The 21,521-nt window shown below is 56.7% G+C and overlaps 2 protein-coding genes across 10 annotated transcripts; both read right to left on the reverse strand.

Moving 5' to 3' along the window:
- Positions 1-576: 576 nt before the first annotated feature.
- On the reverse strand, positions 577-5,270 carry SPAG7 (sperm associated antigen 7). The gene is made up of 7 exons (XM_007109196.4): positions 4,834-5,270; positions 2,271-2,338; positions 1,943-2,031; positions 1,718-1,802; positions 1,376-1,465; positions 1,120-1,276; positions 577-1,005 (listed from the first exon to the last, which is right to left on the reverse strand). Exons 1-7 carry the CDS (start codon positions 4,916-4,918, stop codon positions 896-898), a joined length of 684 nt encoding a protein of 227 aa, XP_007109258.1. The 5' UTR covers positions 4,919-5,270; the 3' UTR covers positions 577-895.
- Positions 5,271-5,461: 191 nt separating this feature from the next.
- Positions 5,462-21,063, reverse strand: CAMTA2 (calmodulin binding transcription activator 2). 9 transcript variants are annotated; one of them, XM_007109191.4, is made up of 22 exons: positions 20,980-21,063; positions 19,601-19,793; positions 19,274-19,377; positions 18,827-18,894; positions 18,609-18,744; positions 17,938-18,024; positions 17,524-17,677; positions 17,042-17,176; positions 15,552-16,492; positions 14,708-14,834; positions 12,875-13,009; positions 10,819-10,934; positions 10,009-10,193; positions 9,641-9,719; positions 9,277-9,499; positions 8,793-9,094; positions 7,515-7,711; positions 7,077-7,260; positions 6,798-6,869; positions 6,309-6,496; positions 6,058-6,132; positions 5,462-5,957 (listed from the first exon to the last, which is right to left on the reverse strand). In XM_007109191.4, exons 2-22 carry the CDS (start codon positions 19,629-19,631, stop codon positions 5,894-5,896), a joined length of 3,603 nt encoding a protein of 1,200 aa, XP_007109253.1. In that variant the 5' UTR covers positions 19,632-19,793; positions 20,980-21,063; the 3' UTR covers positions 5,462-5,893. The 9 variants fall into 9 exon arrangements, with proteins under 9 accessions (XP_007109253.1, XP_007109254.1, XP_007109252.1 ...); XM_007109192.4 differs by having other exon boundaries at positions 17,938-18,009; positions 19,601-19,695; positions 20,980-21,054; XM_007109190.4 differs by having other exon boundaries at positions 19,601-19,695; positions 20,980-21,054.
- Between the last annotated feature and the right edge of the window lie 458 nt (positions 21,064-21,521).

Raw genomic sequence — 21,521 nt, forward strand, 5'->3', positions numbered from 1 at the left:
TGAAGAGGAACTGACAGAACACTGAACCAGCTCCGGAGAAGGGGAGCAGGGTGGGGGCCAAGGCCTGACATCACCATGAGGGGGAAGCTGGATCAGACCTGCCCACAAGTTGAAGTGCACGGTCTGCAGAGGTCACTGCAGTGTGAAGTCTGAGTGCTCGTCCTTAGGAAATCGAAGTGCTTGGTGAGGATGAGAGTGCAACCAGAGCAGCTACCATTTCCATGGAGCTTGGAGGATGTGAAACTATTCTAAATATTTGACATATACCGGCCTGTGTAATCTTTTAAACAGTCCTATCAGATAGTTACCATTATTATCCCCATTTTACTGGTGAGGAAACTGAGGCACAAAAAGGTAAATACTTTAACCAAGGTAACAGTAAGTGGCAGAGCCAGGATCCAAACCTAGGCCATTTGGCTGTAGTGACTGCTCTTAAAATACTATCTCTTATAAATTTCTACAAGTGTCAATATTTCGCCATCTTTGGCCCACAAAAACAATCTTATACTGTTCAATCTATAATTGTTTCTCTTCCGCTCCAGGACCCACCTTTCTCTGTTCAAACAAACCAGGATATTGGGTCAAACAGTGTTTATTGAATGTAAAGTAACCCCAGCCCCACGGGGAAGAAAATTCCAGGGAGAACAGATTAAATACCCACCTGTACACACACACACACACACACACACACACACACACACACACACACACACCCCACACACACACACACACACACACACACATCCAAGCTCCAACAGTGACAAATCAAACACCTGCTTCCCCCAGCCTGAGTGACAGCTGTTAGGAGGTGCTTCAGAGGTGGGGCTCCAGGATGGGTTCTAATAGCAGCCTCGTCCCTCCCTGCCCTCTGCCCTGCCCCAGGGAGCTGGGGTGTCTAGGAGGTAGGTGGCAACTCTTCCCCGCTCTGCCGCAGACGCTTCTTGGCCCGGATCTCATTCATGGCCTCTTCAATGGAGCGTGTGTCCCTCTTGTTGGCCACAGGCACTGGGGGCAGACGGGAGGGTGGGAGGGCCTAGGAGCCCTGTGCCTCAGCCTCCCTCCCCTCCCCCCATCCTGTGCTCCTCTCCCCTGCCCTCCCAGCCCCCACTGTGGCCTCACCACAGCCGTAGGTCTTGTTGGCCTGAAGCATGTGGGCCGCATCCTTGGCTGCCCCCTTCCCAATGAGGTGGCTGTACTTGTCCTTGTAGTCGCTGGCAGGGCTCACCACCACAGGTCCCTGCTGGGCTGCCTCCTCCTCCTGCCGCTGGGCCAGCTCCTAGGGGTGTCAAGGTGGGGCACCAGAGCTCAGGGCCTGACCCCAACCCCTCCCAGGTGGGGGGCTGCAGGGCCCCAGGGACTGCCAGGCGTAACTCACCTTCAGCCTCCGTTTCTCCTCAGCCTTCTGGGGGTCCCACTCCTCGCCACGACGGTAGGAGTCCAGCTCTTCATCTGAGGGTGCAAACTCCTGGGAAAGAAGGAGATGATGGGGTCAAGGTTCCACATACATGTTTTATCTCGTTCCTCTCCCCCAGTGTGGGGCACAGGCTGAAAAGGAGAGAGGAGACAGCGGGGAACTCAGGCCTTTTACCTTTTTTTCTTTGGCAGTGCGGCGCGGCATGCGGGATCTTAGTTCCCCGACCAGGGTCGAACCCATGCCCCCCTGCAGTGGAAGCTCAGAGTCCCAACCACTGGACCATCAGGGAGGTCCCCTTTTTACCTTTTTGAAGATCATGACATAACGACATTCGTCATCTTCCCCAAAGGAGAAGGATGTCAGGCCAGCCACTTCCACCACATCATGTCTGGGAAGGGGGAGCGAAGGGGAAAGACTATGTAGAGCCACGAGGGGGCCCAGCGCCCTCCTCTGGAGGGTTCTCCCGTCTGGCCCTTTCATGCCTCCTTGGCCACCCATTTCTTGCCTCCCCAGCCCAGAGACACTCACAGTATGCTCCTCTCTATCTTGTTCATCGGCTGAAACTTTTTCTTGATCTGCCCACTGTCTTGGATGAAATCTGAGACCTCTTTCTCCATCTTGGTAAAGGGAAAAGGGAAAAATGTATGAGATGATGGCCCCATCCCAATATCCCTCTCCCCCGCCGCCGGGCCAACAGGCCTTGGCCTCCCACGCCTTTCCCAGCCGCCGTGCCACTGGCTTCTGGGTTTCACCTCTCTCAAGACAGTTTCCAAACAAACTGACTCTTCAACCTCCCAATTCTAACTTATTGGAAGTCCTTTCTGAGGCTGCCTTTGATCTCTCCATTTGTTCTCACCCGTTTACGAAACTCCACTTTCTGCTGTTTCTCTTGCTCCTGTAGTTTCTTCAGGCGGGCTGCCTGCTCTGTGGGGGGGAGAAATGGCAGCATGAGGCCAGGGGTGGAGGCATGGGTGGGGAGAGTTTGTAAGGCTTCAGGAGGGATCTCATGTCCACTGGGAGGGTGTCAGGCTAGGAAGGTAGGGTTACTGTTTATTTGCCAAGCATTTATTGATAGTTCCTCTATACCTGGCACTGTGCTAGGACCTGGAATACAAAGAGGATTAAGACATAGCTTTGGCCTTTAGGAGCTCACAGTTTACTGGGAGTAACAAAGATTAGAATCATGCTCAACCCCATTTCCCAACCCACTGGGGAAACCAACTAACAAACATTTATTTAATGCCTGCGACATACCAAGAACTATAAAGCACTTGGGGAGGTAACGAGAACAAACCGAGCCCTGGCCTCAAGGAGCTTATCATCTCATTGTCTGCATAGGGAAGGGGAAATTATTTAACTTCCTATATTTGTAACACCCCCACTTTTTACTTCTACAGCCAAGATGAAGCTGAAATGGCCAGTCTGACACTCTTCTCCTTTGGGAGTGTAGGTGTCTGAGGTGAGCTGTAAAGGGAACTCCCTACGCTTGGGTCTCACTGTCCCCTCTTCTCTCTTCCGCCATTTCAAATTCTTTATATCTTTAAGGCCCACTTCTTCCACAGGATCGGAATTCCTTCAGCTGCACTGAACCTCTTCCCATTTTCTTAATCACTTCATGTCTTTGCACATGTTGTTCCTACTGCTTGAAATGCTCTTCCTCCTCTTGCAAACTTTGAGATCCACCATGAGTCAGAGTTACTCACTTCTTCCTCTGGGGCCCAAGCACATTCGGTTCAGACACCCACTACAGCATGTGCTGAGAGATAACAGAGTGTAACTTCTGTCCTCCCTACCCCACTATGAGCTCCTAGAAGCTACAAACCCTGTTCATCTCCTATCCAGTTACTCTCTGTGGCCCCAGGGCCCCGATAGCTCAGGAGCTCTCCTCTCTCCCACCTCAAGGGCTCTGACCATCAGCACACCCCATATTGGTCACTGACTGTTCTCGAACTGGCTTATGAGTAATCTCTCTGCATCTGAGGAGGTGGCATAAGATTATGGTTAAGAACATAGCCTTAAAAGTCACACATGGGTTTGAAACCCCACCACTTAGTAACAGTGTAACGGCAAGCAACTGACTAAAACTCTGAACTTCAGCTTCCTAGTCTGTCAACAGCCGCTGGTGAACCCACCTAGTCAGTCATGGTGTTAAATAATTCCAGTTTCCAGGTCCCATTATGCTCCCTCCTTCCTCAGAGCTTTCAAATCTCTGCCTGGAGCACTGTACTCCCCTCTCACTTACTGACTTACCTATTCTTCACATCTCAGCTCACTGCAGACTAGGTTAGGACCCCTAGGTAGCCCCTCTCATAACAGTTATTTTTCTTTCAGAGCACTTATAAAGTTGGTTATTAAACTCCTGTGTGATCGCTTCATCAATGCGCATTTCATCGATGCTGCAGACTGTGGGCTCCTTGAGGGTACCCTGGCCCCTAGCAACCATTCAGTAAATATGGATGTTAGTTCGATATTAAGCAGCACTTGAGCCCTTTGAAGGCACCCAGGCTGCACCCAGGCTGCCCTGGCCTTCCTCGGACGGGTAGGGAGCCGGTGTCCTCCCCAAGGTAGTCAGTCATTCTGTCAGACTCATTCACACACCGCAAAGAGAGCAAGAGAGTCCTGCACCGCCCGGCGGGCCGCGCCCTAAGCTTGCAGCCCAACTTGAGCCGCCTGCTGGGAAGTTACTCGGAGAACACAGGCGGGGAGACCATGGCCAATCGGACCGGGCAGGGGCATTCTGATCCCTCCAATCAACATTCACGACCCGCCCGGGGATCTCGGGAATTTAAGGGTACAGATGAAATAAAGGTTGGAGGGCGGCCCCAAGTAGGAGGGGCATAAGAGCGCCCAAAGGATCCAGCAGCCAGTTAGAGGTGCTGAGGGTAGGGTGGGCTAGAGGAAGGTCTAACAAAACTTAATAGGTAGACCTTTAAGTTGAGGTGGCCAATAGGGGAGAGAGGACTGCGGATGGGCGTGTCCTGGATCCAATCGGAAGGGGACGAGGCGCAGGGACTCGAGCGCCGGGAGGTGGGCGGGGCCGAGCGGTCGAACTCACCCCCCACCCCCGCTCCGATCCGAAGGCGGGCTGAGGAACACCAAGGGGTTGGGTGGGGTTGAAGGCAGCCTACCAATCAGAGCACGCCACCGGCGGACAGACGGGCGCATCGGCGAGTTGAAAACAAGGACTGCGGAAGGCCAGGGTAGAAAAAGCCAGGGGCCTGGCGCTGGGCTTCAGGTAGCCAATCATCGTCCGCTAAGAACAGCGGGCGGGTCGGCACCCCTTTTAGGGACTCAGGGGGTCGCTGAAGGGGCCCGTGAGGGGGTCTTTCAAGGTTGAGAAGGCAGGGTCGTCCAAAGGGGTAGGAGTGCGGTCCTGAGAACCGGGCGAAGAAAGCCGGTTGTGAATTTGGGGTCCTCACCTCGGGCCTTGCGCCGAGTCTCCTGGTCACCGAGGCTGGGTGGCTTCTCCATGGAGCTCAGGATGGAGCCCAGTAGGTCCGCCATCTTGGGAGTGACTGAGAGGGGGCGGCGCGTCTTAAAGGGAAGGGCAAAATGCCTTTAAGGCCGGAAACACGTCGGAGGCGGAAAACCACGCAACCGCCCCGCCCGGCGCGGCTTAGATCCCTGCCCAGCGCGCCCGCAGCCTCCCGCCGGCCGAGGCCCCGCCCCCCGCAGACAGAGGCCGGAGGCTGGCTGGTGCAGCGATGTTTAATGGCAATTCGTAGAAACCAAGCCCATGCACAAGTAGAAAGTGCTCGTGGAGCCGGCAGGAGGCCCCCGCCGCGCCTGGAGCCACAAGCCCGGCCGTGCAGCCCTCCCTGCGGCGCCTTAAATAGATTCTTCACTATACTCTGTATGTTACATTATGTACAAGCACCCCCCCCCGGGGACGGGGCGGGACTCCGTAACGCGTTCCTATATACACCCCCCTTTGGCCCGGAGGTTGGTGGCCAGAGTCGGTCGGGGTGACTGGGGAAGACAGGGCCAGAAAGGGAGGAAACAGACGCAGACATGCGGAGTCGGGGTGGGGGCACGGCCAGCCCTGAAACACGAGGGGCGTGCGCGTAGCGAAGGCAGAGGTGGGACCGAGGCGGATACATTCAGAGACGCGTCGAACAAATAAATAAGGCAAGTCAGGAAGGGGCCGAGGTGGGTACAGGCACAGGGAGGGAGCTGTGGAGAAGGGGCAGGCAGGGCTCCGGAGGTTACAGCTGAAGATGCAGGTATGTGGGGCGTGGGTCTTCTGGAGCCAGGGACTAAAAGAGGGGGGGCACGACCCGGAGGGAAGAGGAGAAGGAGCCGGGGGGTGGGAAAGAGAGTTCAGCACTTCGGAGGGGGAGGGGGTGGAGACCGAGGACGGGCTCCAAGAGAAGTGACGGGAAAGCTGCCGACAGGGGGCTCCCCCTGCCCCAGAGAGCCCTGTCCCTGTTAAGACTGCAACAAGCGGCCCCCAGGGTGATGAGAAAGGCAGTGGAGAGGTCAGGTGGCCAGTCCGGGCTGGGGAAGCCCTTCCAGCTCCTGGTTCTGCTTCAATTCTCTCATCCTGCGGAGAAACAAGGAAAGGAGTCAGAGGAGACCCGCAGATCGGGGAGGTGGGGTGGGGGAGGTGGCAGGCCCAAATCCAGTGAGGGAAAGGGCAGCACCTGTGCCGGCAGCGACGCAGGAATCTCATGATCTTCCGGGCTGCCTGGTCCTGCTTCTTGGTGAGAAAGGAGCCTCTGGTGGAAGAAAGAAAAGTTGAGACCTCACAAGACACTCAGGCATCCCCTGCCCTCCGCCCCTTAGGGACCCTGGCAAGGAAAGGCAGGGGGGCAGGCTGATGAGTCGGGAGTCCACGGACAGTAGGCATGGACACAGTGGGTGGGCAGAGAGGGCCGGAGGGCTAGCGCCGTACTTGTTGCGGGCAGGCAGGGTGCCCGTGGGCCGGTGGGGAGGCCCGGGCCGGCGGCGGTAGGAACGGTAGTGCTGCTGGATGAGCACCGCCGCCCGGCGGCTCTGCTGAAACCGCTTCTGTTCATAGTAGCTTCGGAACTTGCTCTGGATCAGGATGGCCGCCTGGGTCATCTTCTTATAGAGTGCAAACTGCAGGAGTGGGGAGGAGGGGCAGGGGCTGAAATGGACAGAGACCCAAACCCCTGAGGGTCACCCCCAAGTTCAGTTGATGCATGTCTATTTCTCTAATCCACACGCTCATGGAAAGGCTGAATCATCACAGACAACCTCACACCCAGGTCTCACGCCTAATACCTTAAGTGCAATCCAGGTCAGCTTGTGGAGAGAGAAGGGGAGTTAGGGCCCTGGCAGCATTCTGGATGCTCTGGGCTGGAATGGGTGTGTGTGGGTGTGGGTTGGTGGGTATGCTTTCAAGAGAGGACGGTCTCACCTGCTTGTACTTCCGGTAACAGCGCTGGATCACAGCTGCTGCTACCTCCTGCTGCTCCTTCAGCCGCCGGCCCTAAGGGGAGGGAAGGAGGTCTCAGCACTTAACTGCCCACCTAACGGACATCTGACCTGCCCTTCCGACTTGCCTGGGGTCCCCTGACCCTTCACCCCATCCCAGGCCTGTGTGGATGACTGTTGTCCCTCCCCCAAGTCCTGGGAACCTATAATCTCCCCACTCAAGATTGTGTAATTCACCCCCTAAAACGCCCAGCCCCCTGACCTTGTACTTCCGGAAGGCCGTCTGGATGACTCGGGCTGCCTCGTACAGTTCCCGCTGCTCGTGATCCGATAGGGTCAGCAGGGCAAAATCACTCTCCATCTTGCCACTGGCGGATGCAGAGAGAAACTCTGCCCAGGAAGGTGCCGGAGGGATAGCCAGGCGACCCCGCTCAAAGGGCAGTTCGCTGCGGGGACAGGGAGAAGGGAGGCCATGGGGCATCTGCAGTCCCTCTTCTCCCACCTGGAGACTGCTGTGAAGGCACAGCCCCAGCAACAGATCCTGCAGAGTGACTTCAGAACTCAGCAGCCAGTGCCAATCCCCTTTTCAAAGGCCCTGGGGCCTGAGCCAAGACGGAGCTCTGGCCATGAGGAAGCTTCCTCCCTCCCTTCCTCCCATGTTCCTCTGAAGGATCTGGAGGCTTTGTCCTGAGCTGGTCACCTGGGAGGGGCTGAGCTGGGGAAATGGTCCACATTCTCCAGGTAGCTGGCCAACCAGGACATGGTCTCGCTGAGCCCCACGGCCCCTGTCCGCTCCCGCATTGGGGCTCCGGCCTCAGGCAGCCCGACAAAGTCCTCCCGTTTAATCCGCTCTGGTGTGGCTTCGATGATCTGCTTGGCCAGTGAGATCATGTCCACCTGGATGGAGGAGAAGCTGGGTGAGCCTCGAGGAGCCCCGACTGCCAGCTGTTCCGGCCTGTTCCAGCCAAGGCCGTAGCGTCAGTCCACTTCCTATCTTGTTCCTCCTCTCAGCACCAGACGATGAGGCCTCAGGGACGGCTGTCCCTGCTAACCCTGTCTTTCTCCGCCAGTGTTCCAGATTCATTTATACTTCTTGGGGTCCCACTCAGGAGTACAGCCCTCTGTGTTGAGGCATGGAAAACAGAGGCTAGGAAGGACATGGGGATTCAGAAGCTGGGCAAATGAAGGGCTTACCCTTCCAGGCTGACTGCCCACTGTCCCACCCGGCCTGCCCCATGCCAGCTCCCACAGTCCTGGCCATGCCCGCCACCCCGTCCCACTCTCCAAGAATCAGCTCAGAGCCTGCCAATCACACGACACCCTATTGAATGGCTCCAGCCTTGCCTTTGCTCCAGGCCTGAAGCCTGCGGCACTTCCTGCTGGCCACACATAAAGCAGCCTACCTTGTGGAACTGGCTACATTTTTTGTACTCCAGTGCTACCCAGTTAATCCATTAGCCTCTCTAAAGCAGATATGTCCCTAGTCCTAGCAGAGGAGTATGCTGCTGCACTTGAAGATTCACTCTCTCATGTGTTCCTTCATTCCACAAGACTCTCTTAGCTCTTACCCTGTGCAAGCCTCCCCATGCCCAGCCTCCGCCCCCTTGCCCCAGGTCATTGCCAGATGCTTCCATCTTGCCAACCTCTCTGCTCCTCACTCCTCCCAACTTCCTGCCATTGCTCTTGTTCCCCAAGAACCTTGTCCCTTCGTGGATCAACAAGTAACCCCTACAACCCAGCTCTAACTGAAGATATTCCCCAGAATTTTTAACCTCCGATGCCTCATGACTTCTGAGTCACAAGCTCTGACAGGAGCTAAGAGGAGGATAAACTTGCGTGTCCCTAAATGAGGGTAAATGGCCCCTTCTTCCCAAACTGCAGCCAGACTCTGATTCTGCTTCATGGAATGGTCGGCATCACCCCACCCTGTGCCCCACTCTACTTCTAGCCCTCGTAATTCCATCAGCATAAGCGGTACCGGGATCACATCCACAGCTGGTAGGCTGTCAGTTTCCTCTGGAGCAGCCCCACCATCTGGGGCCGGTGGGAGAGGAGGCGGTGAGGGTGGGGGCCCTTTGGGGTTGGTGGCTTCATAGTCCATGAGGAGTAGGGGGGCCTCTGGGGCACCAGAGGAGAGCTGGCCTGGGACCATCTCCATAGTAATCTCAGAGGTTGGCAGAGGAGCAGGGGGAGGACTCCCATCCGGGGCACTAGAATAGGCTGATGTGACGGAGAAAGTGCCATCCGATAGCTCTGAAGGTGAGGAGACGCTGCTCAGACCTGCGAGGTGAGGGAAGGGGGTGAGGGCAGAAGGCGCCACCTGCCCCCTTGCTGCTCTCAACCTCCCTGGCCTTGCTGCTCTTACCTCCCCATCCCCGCTGCCCCCTCTCGCACTCTGTCTCCCACCCTCTGGCTTTCCCCTGGCCTGTCCTCCCACCCACGGTCCCCTCTTAAACCCTCACCAGTGTCTGGGCTGGAGGAGGGTGGCGACAGGGCAAGCGGGGGCTCAGCTGAAGCGTCCTGTCTCTGCAGTTCCTCAAGACAGCGGGCGAGGCGCACGTGACCCCGGGAATGAGCCACGGACAGGGGCAGGCGGCCCAGAGAGTCGGGAATGCTCAGTGCCTGTCTGTTCCAACGGAAAAGGAGCACGGCAGCCTCCAGGTGGCCCAGGGCACAAGCCCACATCTGAGGAGAAGAGGGTGGAGGTGGAGGTGAGGCCTGGGGCCCGTCCTCACTCCTTCCCTGTATCCCTCAGAGGATCTTCCCTTTGAAGAACCATTCCCGTTTCTCATTGCCCATGTGCACTCAGGAACCCAGCATCCTCACCAGAGGAGTGCAAGAGAAATGGTCCACGTTGAGTGGGTCAACCTCTTGCTCTAAGTCCAAGCTTCCGGTCTCCACACTCCTGGAGGGTTTGGGAAAGGGACAACAGGGTCCAGTTAGGGAGAAAGGGTGCCCAGTAGAAACTTCAGAATCGAAGGGACTGGGAAGCACTAAGGTCAGTGGGATAAGCAGTCAAAGAGATTAATGAATGTAAGGAAGTCAAGAGATCAGCGTTGTAAGTCACTCCCCCAAGTGCAAACCCTCTTCCAGCCCCTCTTCCTTTCCACAGTGACCCCAGCTCCCATGGCAGGGCTCCAGTTCCTTCTCAGTCCCTGGGCACCCCCGCCCTGCACCCACTGGCCCCGGCTCACCGCCACTGGCTCAGCGTCTCGATGAGGCGGGCGTAGCCCTGGGCAGCGGCCAGGTGCAGCAGGCTCATGCCCCGGAAGGGGCTTCCATGGGCCAGACGTTCAGGACCCCTCCAGGTGGAACGTGGGATCATGCTCTCTACCAAGACTACCACCCGTGCCTCGAACCCGGGCCCCTGGCCTTCATCCTGTGGTGCACACACCCTTAGGTAGAGACCTGAGCATCCCCAGCCTGGGATGGCCTTAGCCGCCCCACGCCTGTCCTCTCAGCTTCCAGTTCTGCCCTCTCCCCACACGTCCCAGTCTAGGTTCCCACCACTCGGATCTCTGATGGCCCATCAGTCCTCCCAGTTCAAGTTCCTGGGTGTCCCCCACCCCCAACAGGCAGCTTCCTCCAGGTGCCAGACCTCACACCCGCTTGCTCATGTTGTGCCTTCACTTTGGGTCAGATCAGTGCCATATCCACAGATGACTTCTCCCCCCCAGAACTCAGAGTCCTCTCCCAGCCTTCTTCCCTCCGAGACCTGGGACCCCCAGAGCACTGAGCCCCAGCTCCCTGGATCCCCTCCCCCACCCTCTCCCTCACCTCCACCCTTCTTCAGGCCAGAATAGTCTGAAGCCTGTCATGCCAAGAGGGTGCCCAGAATAGCCACTCTTGCCGCGGGGCGGGGGTGGGAGCAGGATGACGTCAGGGAGCAGGCAGGAGGACTGGCTGGGGACTGGAGAGCGAGCGGAGTCACACACTAGAGCCTATTTCTACAGGAAGACCCTCCCCCTGCTCCCTACCGTCGAGTGCCCTCCTCATGGAGGTACCTGAATTGGAGGGGCATCAGGACCCTGGTAGGGGGCCTGCCCAGCTGCTGCAATCTCTGCCATCCGCTTCTCCATCTGCTCCAGTCGCTCCAGGATGGACATCCGGAACTGGTTGTCTGAGAGGGAGTGGACATGGGGGGATCAGTGGGCAGAGTCTAGGGGATGCCCTAGACACCAAAACTGGACCCTGTTCCAGAGTCTGGGTGGTGAAGACACAATCATATCCTTTCCTCCTCTCCAAACAGCGGCCCTTTACCCACCCACCTTCTGGATACAGCCCCCCAGGACCAGTCCTCAAACTAGGGGTCTTCATACTATCCATCGACCTAGGACCTGAATCCAGAACCAAGACTGTGTCCTTCAAGACACACAGACAGTAGGACTCCCCACAGGGAATCCAGCCCTAGCTGCCCCAGATCTCTCTCTCCCTCTCTCCCTCCCTCCCTCCCTCCCTCCCTCTCTCTCTCTCCCCCCAAGATCTCTCTCTCTCTCTCTCCCCAGATCTCTCTCTCTCTCTCTCTCTCTCTCTCTCTCTCTCACACACACACACACACACACACACACACACACACACACACACACACACACACACACACACACGGAATCCAGCCCTAGCTGCCCCAGATCTCTCTCTCCCTCTCTCCCTCCCTCCCTCCCTCCCTCCCTCTCTCTCTCTCCCCCCAAGATCTCTCTCTCTCTCTCTCCCCAGATCTCTCTCTCTCTCTCTCTCTCTCTCTCTCTCTCTCTCACACACACACACACACACACACACACACACACACACACGCTCCCAGCCTTCTTCCAGGTGACGGTTCAGTCCCTTCTTGCCCCAGACACTACCTCTGTAGTGGGCTGGGGCTCAAGGACTCCAGGGTCCCTCCTCTCTGTTAACCACTGCCCCAAAGAGCTCAGAGACTGTGATTTGAAAAGCACCACCCCCTCCTCCTGGCCCCCCGCAGCTGTCCACAAAGAGGATGGCGGGGAGGGGAGGTGACAGAGATGGATGGCCACGTCCATTCCTCCCCCCCCCCACCCCATGCACAAATGCACACGCGCACATGCACACATCCCAAGCTATATCTGTTCCCTCCTGAGATCACACAAGGACAAGGAGGGGAGGCAGGAGGGGATCAGAGCCACGGGGAAACAGAGAAACCGGTGCAGGCTGGGGATGTTCTGAGATGCCAGGACAGAAGGGCATGAAGGTAGAGAGGGGACAGTGGGGAGGAGGTGGAGAGGGATGAGCAGAGACTCAGGTGTGACAGGAGAGTGTGGAAGAGATAAACGAGGAGAGGAGAGAAAGGGCAAAGGAGAGCTGGGGGATGTACCAAACAGGCGATAAGGAAGAGGGGAAGTTAAGACAAGGGTCCAAGGAGAAATGGAAAGAAGAGGGAGGCAGGAGACCCACAGGAGAGACGGTAAAGCACAGATTAGATAGGGACAGGAGGAGACGGAGACAAGCAAACCTTGAGAAAGAAGCAGATGCGGAGAGAAACAATTCTGAAAGCCACAGGAGGGATAACCAGCAAAAGGGACAAACACAGTTCTCGATTTAAACAAATACACACACGTACACACATACATGTGTATATATGTGCACCTCTGTATAAGAAAATATATTAAAGGTGTTGTATATTACTGAGCAATGTTATAGTCAATTTTCATTTTCTACTTTGTGCTTTTCTGTAATTTCAAAATTTCCTATAATAAACGCCTATCTCTATAATTAGAGAAAAAAATGATAAGAAAGTTTAAATACGTGTTTAGGTACATATACACACTCATGTGTATCCCATGTATGTTGCTCTACACCCTGTTGCTGCCCCTCCCATCCTTTGAGATGCAGAGGACAGGACAAGCACTGGGACAAAGCTGGCTCCAAGATTTACAGGGAAGAGGAGGTGAAGGAAGTTTGCCGCCTCATTCAGAAATGACCAATGAAGCAGGAGCTGGGAAGAGTGGTAAAGCAGGCGCAAGGCAGTGGCTGCCTGAGTCCTGAGGGGTCTAGGAACATGACATGCTCAAAGGTTGTGGGGTCAGAGGGCTAGGTACTCACCGTCCAGTGACAACCAGTCAAGCTGAGTACTAGGCAGTGACAGGAATCGGCGGGCTCGATACTCAAAGAGCACAGAAGCAGAAAGGGGTCCCTCCCGCCCTGCCACCTGCAAAGACACCAGCCCAACCTCATGGGCTGGGGAGGGCAAGGATCAGCGAGGGGGCTCTCTTTCCTGGGCTCTTTCTCTGACCCCCTGTGTCAGGGTCACAGGTGATCATTTCACATCTACCTCCCCTACTCCCCCTGCTGTGGGCCCCAGAGGCTCCTGGCTTCAGTGGCCTTGGCACGAACTGGGGAGGGATTCCCTTCATTTGAGAACTTAATACCTACAATAGGCCAGAGACCCCTTGGGTTCCAGACCCTGTACTTCACGATGTTGTTGTTCAGCACCAAGGTATAGAAGCAGAGGATCAAGAAACACCTAAACTTATAAACAATTTGATGATGGTGAAATCTCTTGATTCCCCAAGATCAAGGTCCAGAGGTCATAACCCTGTTACTAAGATGTGGGAAGGAATTAGCTGCTCACCAACAGGGTCTAATAAGAGCACTTTCCCAGGGTCTCAATGTCTGTAGCCTTGAGAATGAAACCACCAGGTCCTGGACCCAAGACCAGAAGCTGAGATTCCCAATTCCTAGCTTCTCTGGTCTCAGCCCCTCTCCTGAAATCCACCATTTGAACAGGGCTGTTGAGACTGGGGGAGGACACACTCATAGACAGCAAAGCTGTCAACCTGTCACTCTAGTGGTCCTTAGGGTCCCGCAGCAACATTGCTGAGTGCCGGGTAAGGGGCAAAGTTGGTGGCAAAAGGGCAGAGATGAGCCTTGGCAATGACATCTAGACTGGGGCTGTCCAAAAGAACTTTTTCTCAGTGATAGAAACATTCTGCATCTGCACTGTCCAATAGGGCAGCACTAGCACGTGTGGCCACTGAGCACCCAAAATGTGGTTAGTGTGATGGAAGAAGTGAATTTTAGGGCTTCCCTGGTGGCACAGTGGTTAAGAATCTACCTACCAATGCAAGGGACACAGGTTCGAGCCCTGGCCCAGGAAGGGCATCCCACATGCCACGGAGCAACTAAGCCCGTGCGCCACAACTACTGAGCCTGAGCTCTAGAGCCCGCAAGCCACAACTACTGAGCCCACGTGCCACAACTACTGAAGCCTGCGCACCTAGAGTCCGTGCTCTGCAACACGGGACAGCCATGACAATGAGAAGCCCGCGCACCACAACGAAGAGTAGCCCCCTCTCACCGCAACTAGAGAAAAGCCCGCGCACAGCAACGAAGACCCAACACAGCCAAAGGAAAAAAAAAAAGTTAATTAAAAAAAAAAGAGAAGTGAATTTTAAATTTTATTTAATTTTAATTCATTTCAATAGGCACATGTGGCTAATGGCCACCATATTGGACAGCACAGGTCTACAAGCCAATGTCCTTCAGTCCCAAGACTGGTTGGAAGAGACCAACATCTCTCCCTTCTCATTCTCCCAAGAACTCCCTGGATTGGAGCCAGAGGGCCTGGACAGACATTAGAGACTCCTTGGGTCAAATGCGTGACCTTACAGAAGGGGAGGCCAAGGACCTAAAAAAGGAACAGACTTACCCAAGGTCACCAGTCAGCTAAGAAGTAGATTTCTTAGACCAGAACTAGACCTTCTGACACCTAAGCTCAGAGTAATCTGCCTGCCGGCGGACCACAGGGCTCAGCCCCAGGACTGGATGAGGTCCTTCCACTCTCAGGAACAACCCAACACATTTGTTCCCAGTGCTTCCTGGAAGTCCTAACTGTCCTATCTTAGTCCCTTCCCCTACCATTCCCAGTCCCCATACCGGGACAGTAGCAGCGTAAGACACCAGGCTGGACAAGTGAGGCTGGCACTGCGATGTGATCGAAGACGCAGGAGTAATGCTCGGCGGCCTCTGTCCAAGGTCCTGTGATGAGCACCTTGACCCCACCCTGCAGACGGAAGTCAGAGAGCAGTGCAACTGGAGCTCTCTCTGTTGATTATCCCTTCACTCTCACTCCCTCATTCATTCATTCAGACCCTGAGAGAGTATCTACTGTCCTCGGTACACCCCTGGGTCTGGGGTGCAGGGACTGGACAGGACCCAGTGGAGTGAACTCAACCCACTGTCCCTTCTCCCCACACTCCTGTCCTCTACCTGAATCTGCCAGAAATGGTGAACTCATTGCCTCCCCCAAGGCTACCAACCCATTTGCAGAAAGCTGTCACTGGAAGGAAGTCCTTTTCTCAGGCCCCCTCTGGACCCCCACTGTAGTTCCTGCTTTCCCTCCCTGGAGCAGCAAAAAGCAGAACTTGTCCACTGCTGAACACAGCCTTTCAGCTTCCCAAAGTCTGCAATCACATCCCAGGTGTATTTTCTCTTCTCCAGGCTGAGTTGTCCCAGTCCCTCCCCACCCCAGGAAACAGTCACCAAGGAATGAAGTGCCCTGGGGCACGTGAGGGACTCACTCAATCACAATTCCCAGGTAGGAGGAGGAGGGAGGGAGAAAGGGTTAGTCAGAGGACCTATGAAAATGGGAAAGGAGCTACACTCTATGAAAAATAGAGGTTGGGAAGAGAACTAAGCAGCCGTGGGAACTGAGGGAAACTAGGTCACAGACCACGGGGTAAGAGGGATGCAGGAGGGAGGAGAGAGGCCTGAGACTCACCTCAGGGTAGGACCACTCTGGGGAGAAGTCTGTGATGGTGCTAAGAGCAGGAGAGAGCTGGGGGGCTGGGGCAGGGCCACTCGGAGCTTCGTCACTGATGAGTTCTCCCATGAGGTCAGGGAATGATGAAAGACTGAAGGGCTCCAGTTCACTGGCCCCAGCAGCTCCTCCAAACAAGGCCTCCCCTCTTCCTACTCTGCCCGATGGCTCCAAGGGGGCAGGTGAGGGTGCGGGTGAAGGAGGGGGTGAAGGTACAGGGGGGGCAGCCCCCTGGGCCTTGAGCTCCTCCCCACTGCCATCATCCTGAATGAAGAAGCAGTTTCCTCTTCTCCCGCCTGCTCCGGGCTGTGGAGGGGGACCCCGAGCAGCTGCCTGGGGCTCCAGGGCAGCAGCGGGCTCTAGGGCAGGACAGGGGGTATGGGCGGCCTCTGTCTCAGGGAAGTCTGGGCTTACCCCCTGCCCTCCTCCATATGTCTGGCCCCTCTGTGGGCTGTTGAGAAAACGATCCGGGTCAAAGGCAGGGCTGGGAGGAGCTGGCGGGGCAGAGGGCTCAGAGCCTACGACTACAGCCAAGCTCATGGAAGGCCTAGGATCGGCCTGGGAAGCCAAGTGCCTGGTGGGCGTCAAGCCCCCAGTTCGCTGCTCCAGTCCCGTCAGGAGGAGGATAGCGGTGCCTCCTGTCGAAGAACCCCCTCGGGAGGTGGGAGGGCTAGGTCTGATCTCTAGGGGTTCCGCAAAGCCGGAGGAAGAGGAGGAAGAGGAAGAAGAAGATGGGGAGGTATGTGCCTTGGGGAGCTCTGGGGGAAGTGGGGCTACCAGTGGAGGGGGTTCGGGGGGATGGGGATGGGGGACAGAGGTCAGGGTTAAAGCTCGGGGCTCCACTTTGGGAGAGATGATGCGGTGTTTCGTGCTGCTGCATTTGTGGGTAAGGCTCCCAGAACCTGCAGTGGAAGGGGTGGTGGGGAGAGAAGGGATACGACACATCTTTCTCCAGCCTTCCCTTACTGGAAAGCTTTCATGCATTTCCTGAGATGTCACTCAATACCAGAGGTGTCATGCTGATTATGGCCACTGGGAGGCGGCAGAAATATTTCTCCTCCCCCTCCCTCCTGCTGGAGGAGCACTGTAGGAGAGGATTGAGGGCTTGGGGGAATAGCTGAGAGAAATAGGTAAAGGCATAGAAAAAGGACAAAAGAACAGAACCAAATGGGTAACAACTAAGAATAAAGCTAAGCCTGTGTGTAAGTGGTAGTGCTAGGGTGGCCAGGAGCTGCTATATGAAGAAAGCAAATAGAGAGCCTGGGCTGCCAGGAATCAAGTAAAAGGAACTCGGCAGTGTGCAGATGGGAAGGCCTCTGCTCATCTGGCCCATCTTTCTGGAACATGCAAAAGACATGCAAATAAGCATGCAAATCCCAGCTATCCCCCCTGGTGTGAGTAAGGGCAGCACACTAGGAGGGAGGGGGGTTCCAAGGTCAGGGGTTACTAACCAAGGCCCCCACTGCAGAGACAGGCATGAGTTCGGGGTGCAGGCTTGGTTGGGTGGGTGTCCAGGATCTGCTGCACCAGCTGCTCTACAGAGAACTCCTCTGTCCCGTTCCCACAGCTCCACTTGATGCCATGAACTAGAGGAGAGTTGGAGGGAAGTGCTGTGGGACCCCCACAAAATAGTCACCAGGGAACCTTGATGGCTCTTCCAAGCACCTGAGATGCTCTAAGACTTCTGGCCAGGTGAACAGAGGCCAGCAGCCTCAAGACGGCTCCGACCTGTAGCTCACAGCTGCCCTCCATATTCCAACACCTTAGATCACACCAGGGACACTGGTACCCACCCACCCACCCAGGAAAGACCCCTCCTGGCTTGGGGGGAAATGGTCACCCCACAGACTCCTGAGTATAGAACCCTGGCCCCTTTGGGAGCTCCCTATGTCCACTCTCCCCATTGAGAGCTGTCCTAGCCCTGCTGCCTTACACATGGGCTTCAGCTGTCCCAACAGCTCCTCCCGGGACCACTTGAGCCACTCTCGACGGTCGCTGCTGATGGAACAAAAGATGGGGCTGCAGCCCTTTCCACAATCCTCCAGGGCTGGGACGTTCAGGTAGTGCACAAGGACGATGTCAGGGTTCTGAGAGCACAAGGGTACATGCAGAGTGCTATGGGGTCCTGCTGCCCAGGGGTTCAGCCTCCTAGTCCTCACTTTCTTCCCAGGCACCCCCGACCTCACCCCCCAAGTTCTGGCTCTCTCCATCCCCAAACCCCTTTCTCTTCTTCCCAGTCTCCTTTTCCCGCTCAGAACCTAATCATCCTTCCACTTCATTCTTGCAGGCCCCCACCTCCCTCAAAGAGCCAGGTAGACTCTGTCTCCCTGAGCTCTTCCATCCTCACCTGGAGCAGCCAGTAGCAGCGCCGATGGAATGTGGGGACGATGGAAGAGTGAACGTAGCAGCCATAGAGACACTGCCAGGAGACAGGCTGGGGTGGGGGGAGGGCTAGTCTGCTCCCCAACTCTTCCTCTGTTCAGTCCCTTTGCAGGAATCCCAATCTTTCCACCAGTTCCTCTTTCACCCTCACCCACCCCCACCTATTCCCCACATCTTTCAAATCCCAGCACCCCAAGTCACCCCGGGACAGAGAGGAGGGAACAGTGGGGCCAGGGCTTTACAACAAGGACCAGATTTGCCATATGGGACTATCCAAAAATCAGAGAGCATGGCAACAACACATCCAAGATGAGGAGCAATGATTTGAGGGAAGAGAAACCTGTTCTTGGAGGGTCAGTACTCAGACCTCTGAGGGAAATGCAAGAGAAGTAAGGGGACTGGGCATCTGTGTCCTCCAGAGGGAGGTGTGGCCTAAGTCCTGGAGAACTGGGTCATGGAGGGAAATGGGAAGCAGAGAGTGGGCTAAGCAACCACCTAGTGGATCCAAAGTGAGTGAGAAGGGAAGAGTGACTGGGAGGGTGGTAGACAGAGAATGTCACCAAGCCCTGGCAGGGCTGGAACCCAACTAGCGGGGAGAAGGAGGGCCAGGGCAGGTGAGCTGGAGGCCTCGCTTACCTCCATGCCCTGGACCTTCAGCTTCATGTGGTCCTCTCGGGTGGTCTTCCCATCCTTCCGCTTCTTCCAGAGGTAACCATCTTTCCGGTATTTCACCTTCTTGCGGTTGTAGAGGATAATAGAGCCATTCTGAGGCCTGAGGAGGGAAGGATTGGCCTCGAGTTCTGTGTACAGAACCCAGGATCCCTGCCACTCCCCACCTTCACAAAATTTCTCACCTTGTCTTGGGTGCACAGGATAGCCACTCATCATGCTTCTCGAAGGTGATCAAGTAGGATGCAATCTCCTGCAGGAGAAGAGGCACTCAGGTGGGTGTCCCCTTTCCAAAGTCTCAGGCTGGCCTCTTGGTCTCTCTCATCTATACCTCGGGGATAACAACAGCGTCTGCTCTACAGCGTCCTTGGAGGACTGAATGAGATAATGCAGGACAAGTACTGAGCACGGTGCTTGGTTTGTAGGAAATACTTTGTAAGTGGTAGATAGTATCTTTACACAGGTGGATATGCCAAGGAGAAGCAAGCTACTACAAGATGCAGGGCTTTATACCTCTCTTATGATCTTCAAAGAGCCTTGAGAATGTCGACAGGCACAGCAAGACCCCCATTCACACTCCTCCAGCCCACCAGGCCCTGCTACGCCCTAATCCCCCAGGCTCCCTAGAAAACCTCATTTGTATTCCACCGTAGCCGCTCTGGAGGCAGCAGCGCACAGCGAGGAAGACACTCCAGCAGCTTCTTGGGTAGAAAGATCTTCAGGTGGTGGCTGTTCTCTAGAGGGGATGAGAAGGGAGGACTTAGGGTGCTGCTCCTGATATCCCTGTGATAATCCAGGGGAAAAGGGCCAAATCCAGAGCATGGGGCGGGGTGGGGCGGGGTGGGAAGGTGGGATGAAATGGTGACAAGGAGAGCAGGGACCCAAGAATTAGAAGGTCACCATCACTTGGGGAGAAAAAACGGCTGTGCCCAAACTGCGAACCTGGAGTATGAACTCACCAGCAACCTCGGTGGTGTCCTTGGTATTCATGGTGAGGGCTCCAGGGGGCAAGGTCACCCCCGGCCTGAGGGGCCGGGGGGAGGGGGAGTCTGTGCTGGGAAGGGAGAGAACAAGGTCATGGCAGAAGCCTCCTCACTGTCCAGGATGAGAAGGATGAGGTGGGAGACCAGGTACAGAACTGGGTCGCGATATCTAAGAAAGATGAGGAAGCGAGAGGAAGGGACTGGACCATGATGTCAGAGTACAGCCAGGGAATGGAGGAGAGGGAAAACCCAGACATGGTGCCAGGAACCAACCGAGTGGGAGACACAACAGAACAGAGTAATCAGGAAGAGACCGGCAGGGTGGGGGAGGGGAGAAGGCCGGCGGGGCTGGCGTTGGGCTCTTGCGAGTCTGAGGCTACGGTGAGGTCAGGTCCTGGGGCTGGGACTCAGAGCATCCGGTTCTTGGAGGATGCTTTGGCAAATGAGAGCCTGGATGCTGCGGGGAGGGCAGGAGATCTAAGTCCGGGTGGAGAGCTAGGCCTTAGAAGACACACCCTGAGTTACTTCTCTATTTGATTTTTTCGAAGGTGAAGGGCAGATCTTACAACTGATCTTAACCTACATCCTTCCCTCCAGATTGGTCAGGGCCTGGTAGAATCTGGGCTAGACACCAGGACCCAGCTACCCACCCTCAGGACAACCCATCCTCCATCCTGAGGCTGACCGCCCTGTGCACCCCGCCGCACCTCTCTCCCCAAAGCCTCTGCCTCCCTCGGCCTCCAGACCTACTCTACTCCATCTACCACTCTGGCTCCAGCCTGAGCCCCCACCCTCCTGGGGGAACAGATGGAGGCTGGAGGATGCTCTCAGCGCGGGCTCCACCAGGTGTCCGGGGATGGGGAAGGAGAAGAGGCCCGTCCGAGCTCGGCTGTGAGCACTGGAGCCTGGGTTGGGGTAAGGACTCCGCCCTAGGGCGCAGGTGCGCAGTCCAGGATGGGGAGCCGGCCAGGGTGCGAAGCGGGCCCGGGGGCGACCCCCCCACGGCGGGGCGGTGGTCCCCGGAGACGCTCCGAGGTGGGAGGGTCCCGCCTCCCTCCCGCATGGAGGGATGTCCTGCAGGAGATGCGGAGCAAAGTCCGCGGACGCGTGGCGGGCAAGGGGCAGTGCGGGTGCCGGGGTGCGGGGGTCCCCGGAACGGTCCTGCCCGGCAGGTCCGCCGTGGGGCCCTGCGCCGAGCTGCGCCCCCTGGCGCGGGGAAGGAGGACGGAAGCGGGGAGTGGGGGCGAACCGGGAGAGGGCCGGTGGTCCCCGGCGCGGCGCGCAACGTCCGGGCCGGTGGAGCTGCGCCCCCTGGCGCGGGGGCGGAGAGGCGGGCGAGAGGCCCCGGATCTTACCTCCCGGGGTCCCGCGGGTGACGGCGGCAGCGGCCATTCTACCCCACACCGACCCCCCCCCAGCGCCGGCTGACAGCGGCGTCCGACGTCACTGCGCACGGGGCGGGGCCTCCCAATTAAGGGGATGGGGGTCGGAACGGGAGCCTGGGGTCAGCACACGTAGGGCTCTGGGCGGGGCGCTGGCTGGAGGGACTCGGCTTCCAGGGCCCCGAGCCAGGCGGAGGGACGGACTGCCGGGAAGTCCCGGAAGGGGCAGCAGCGCTGAGGGGCAGGATGCGGGGTCCTGGAGGCGGAAGCTGGGCCGATTGACGTGACCTCGGCCAGAAGAGTGGGGCGCGGGCGGCCGGCAGCGCCGGGCGGGGAACGCTGGAGCCGGCAGGACTTTTTTCGGGCACAACTCCTTGAATTTGGGGGACACAGCCCGACTTTATTTTAGCGGGGTCCTCACGAAGGTGAAAGGAGCCCTCGCGCCCCACAAGCCTCTTCATCACTACTTCGCGGAGAGAAAGACAACTCCGGGCTCAACTTGCTTGCTTTTTAAT

This window comes from Physeter macrocephalus, unplaced genomic scaffold, assembly GCF_002837175.3.
Source record: "Physeter macrocephalus isolate SW-GA unplaced genomic scaffold, ASM283717v5 random_171, whole genome shotgun sequence".
Classification (NCBI taxonomy): Eukaryota; Metazoa; Chordata; class Mammalia; order Artiodactyla; family Physeteridae; genus Physeter; species Physeter macrocephalus.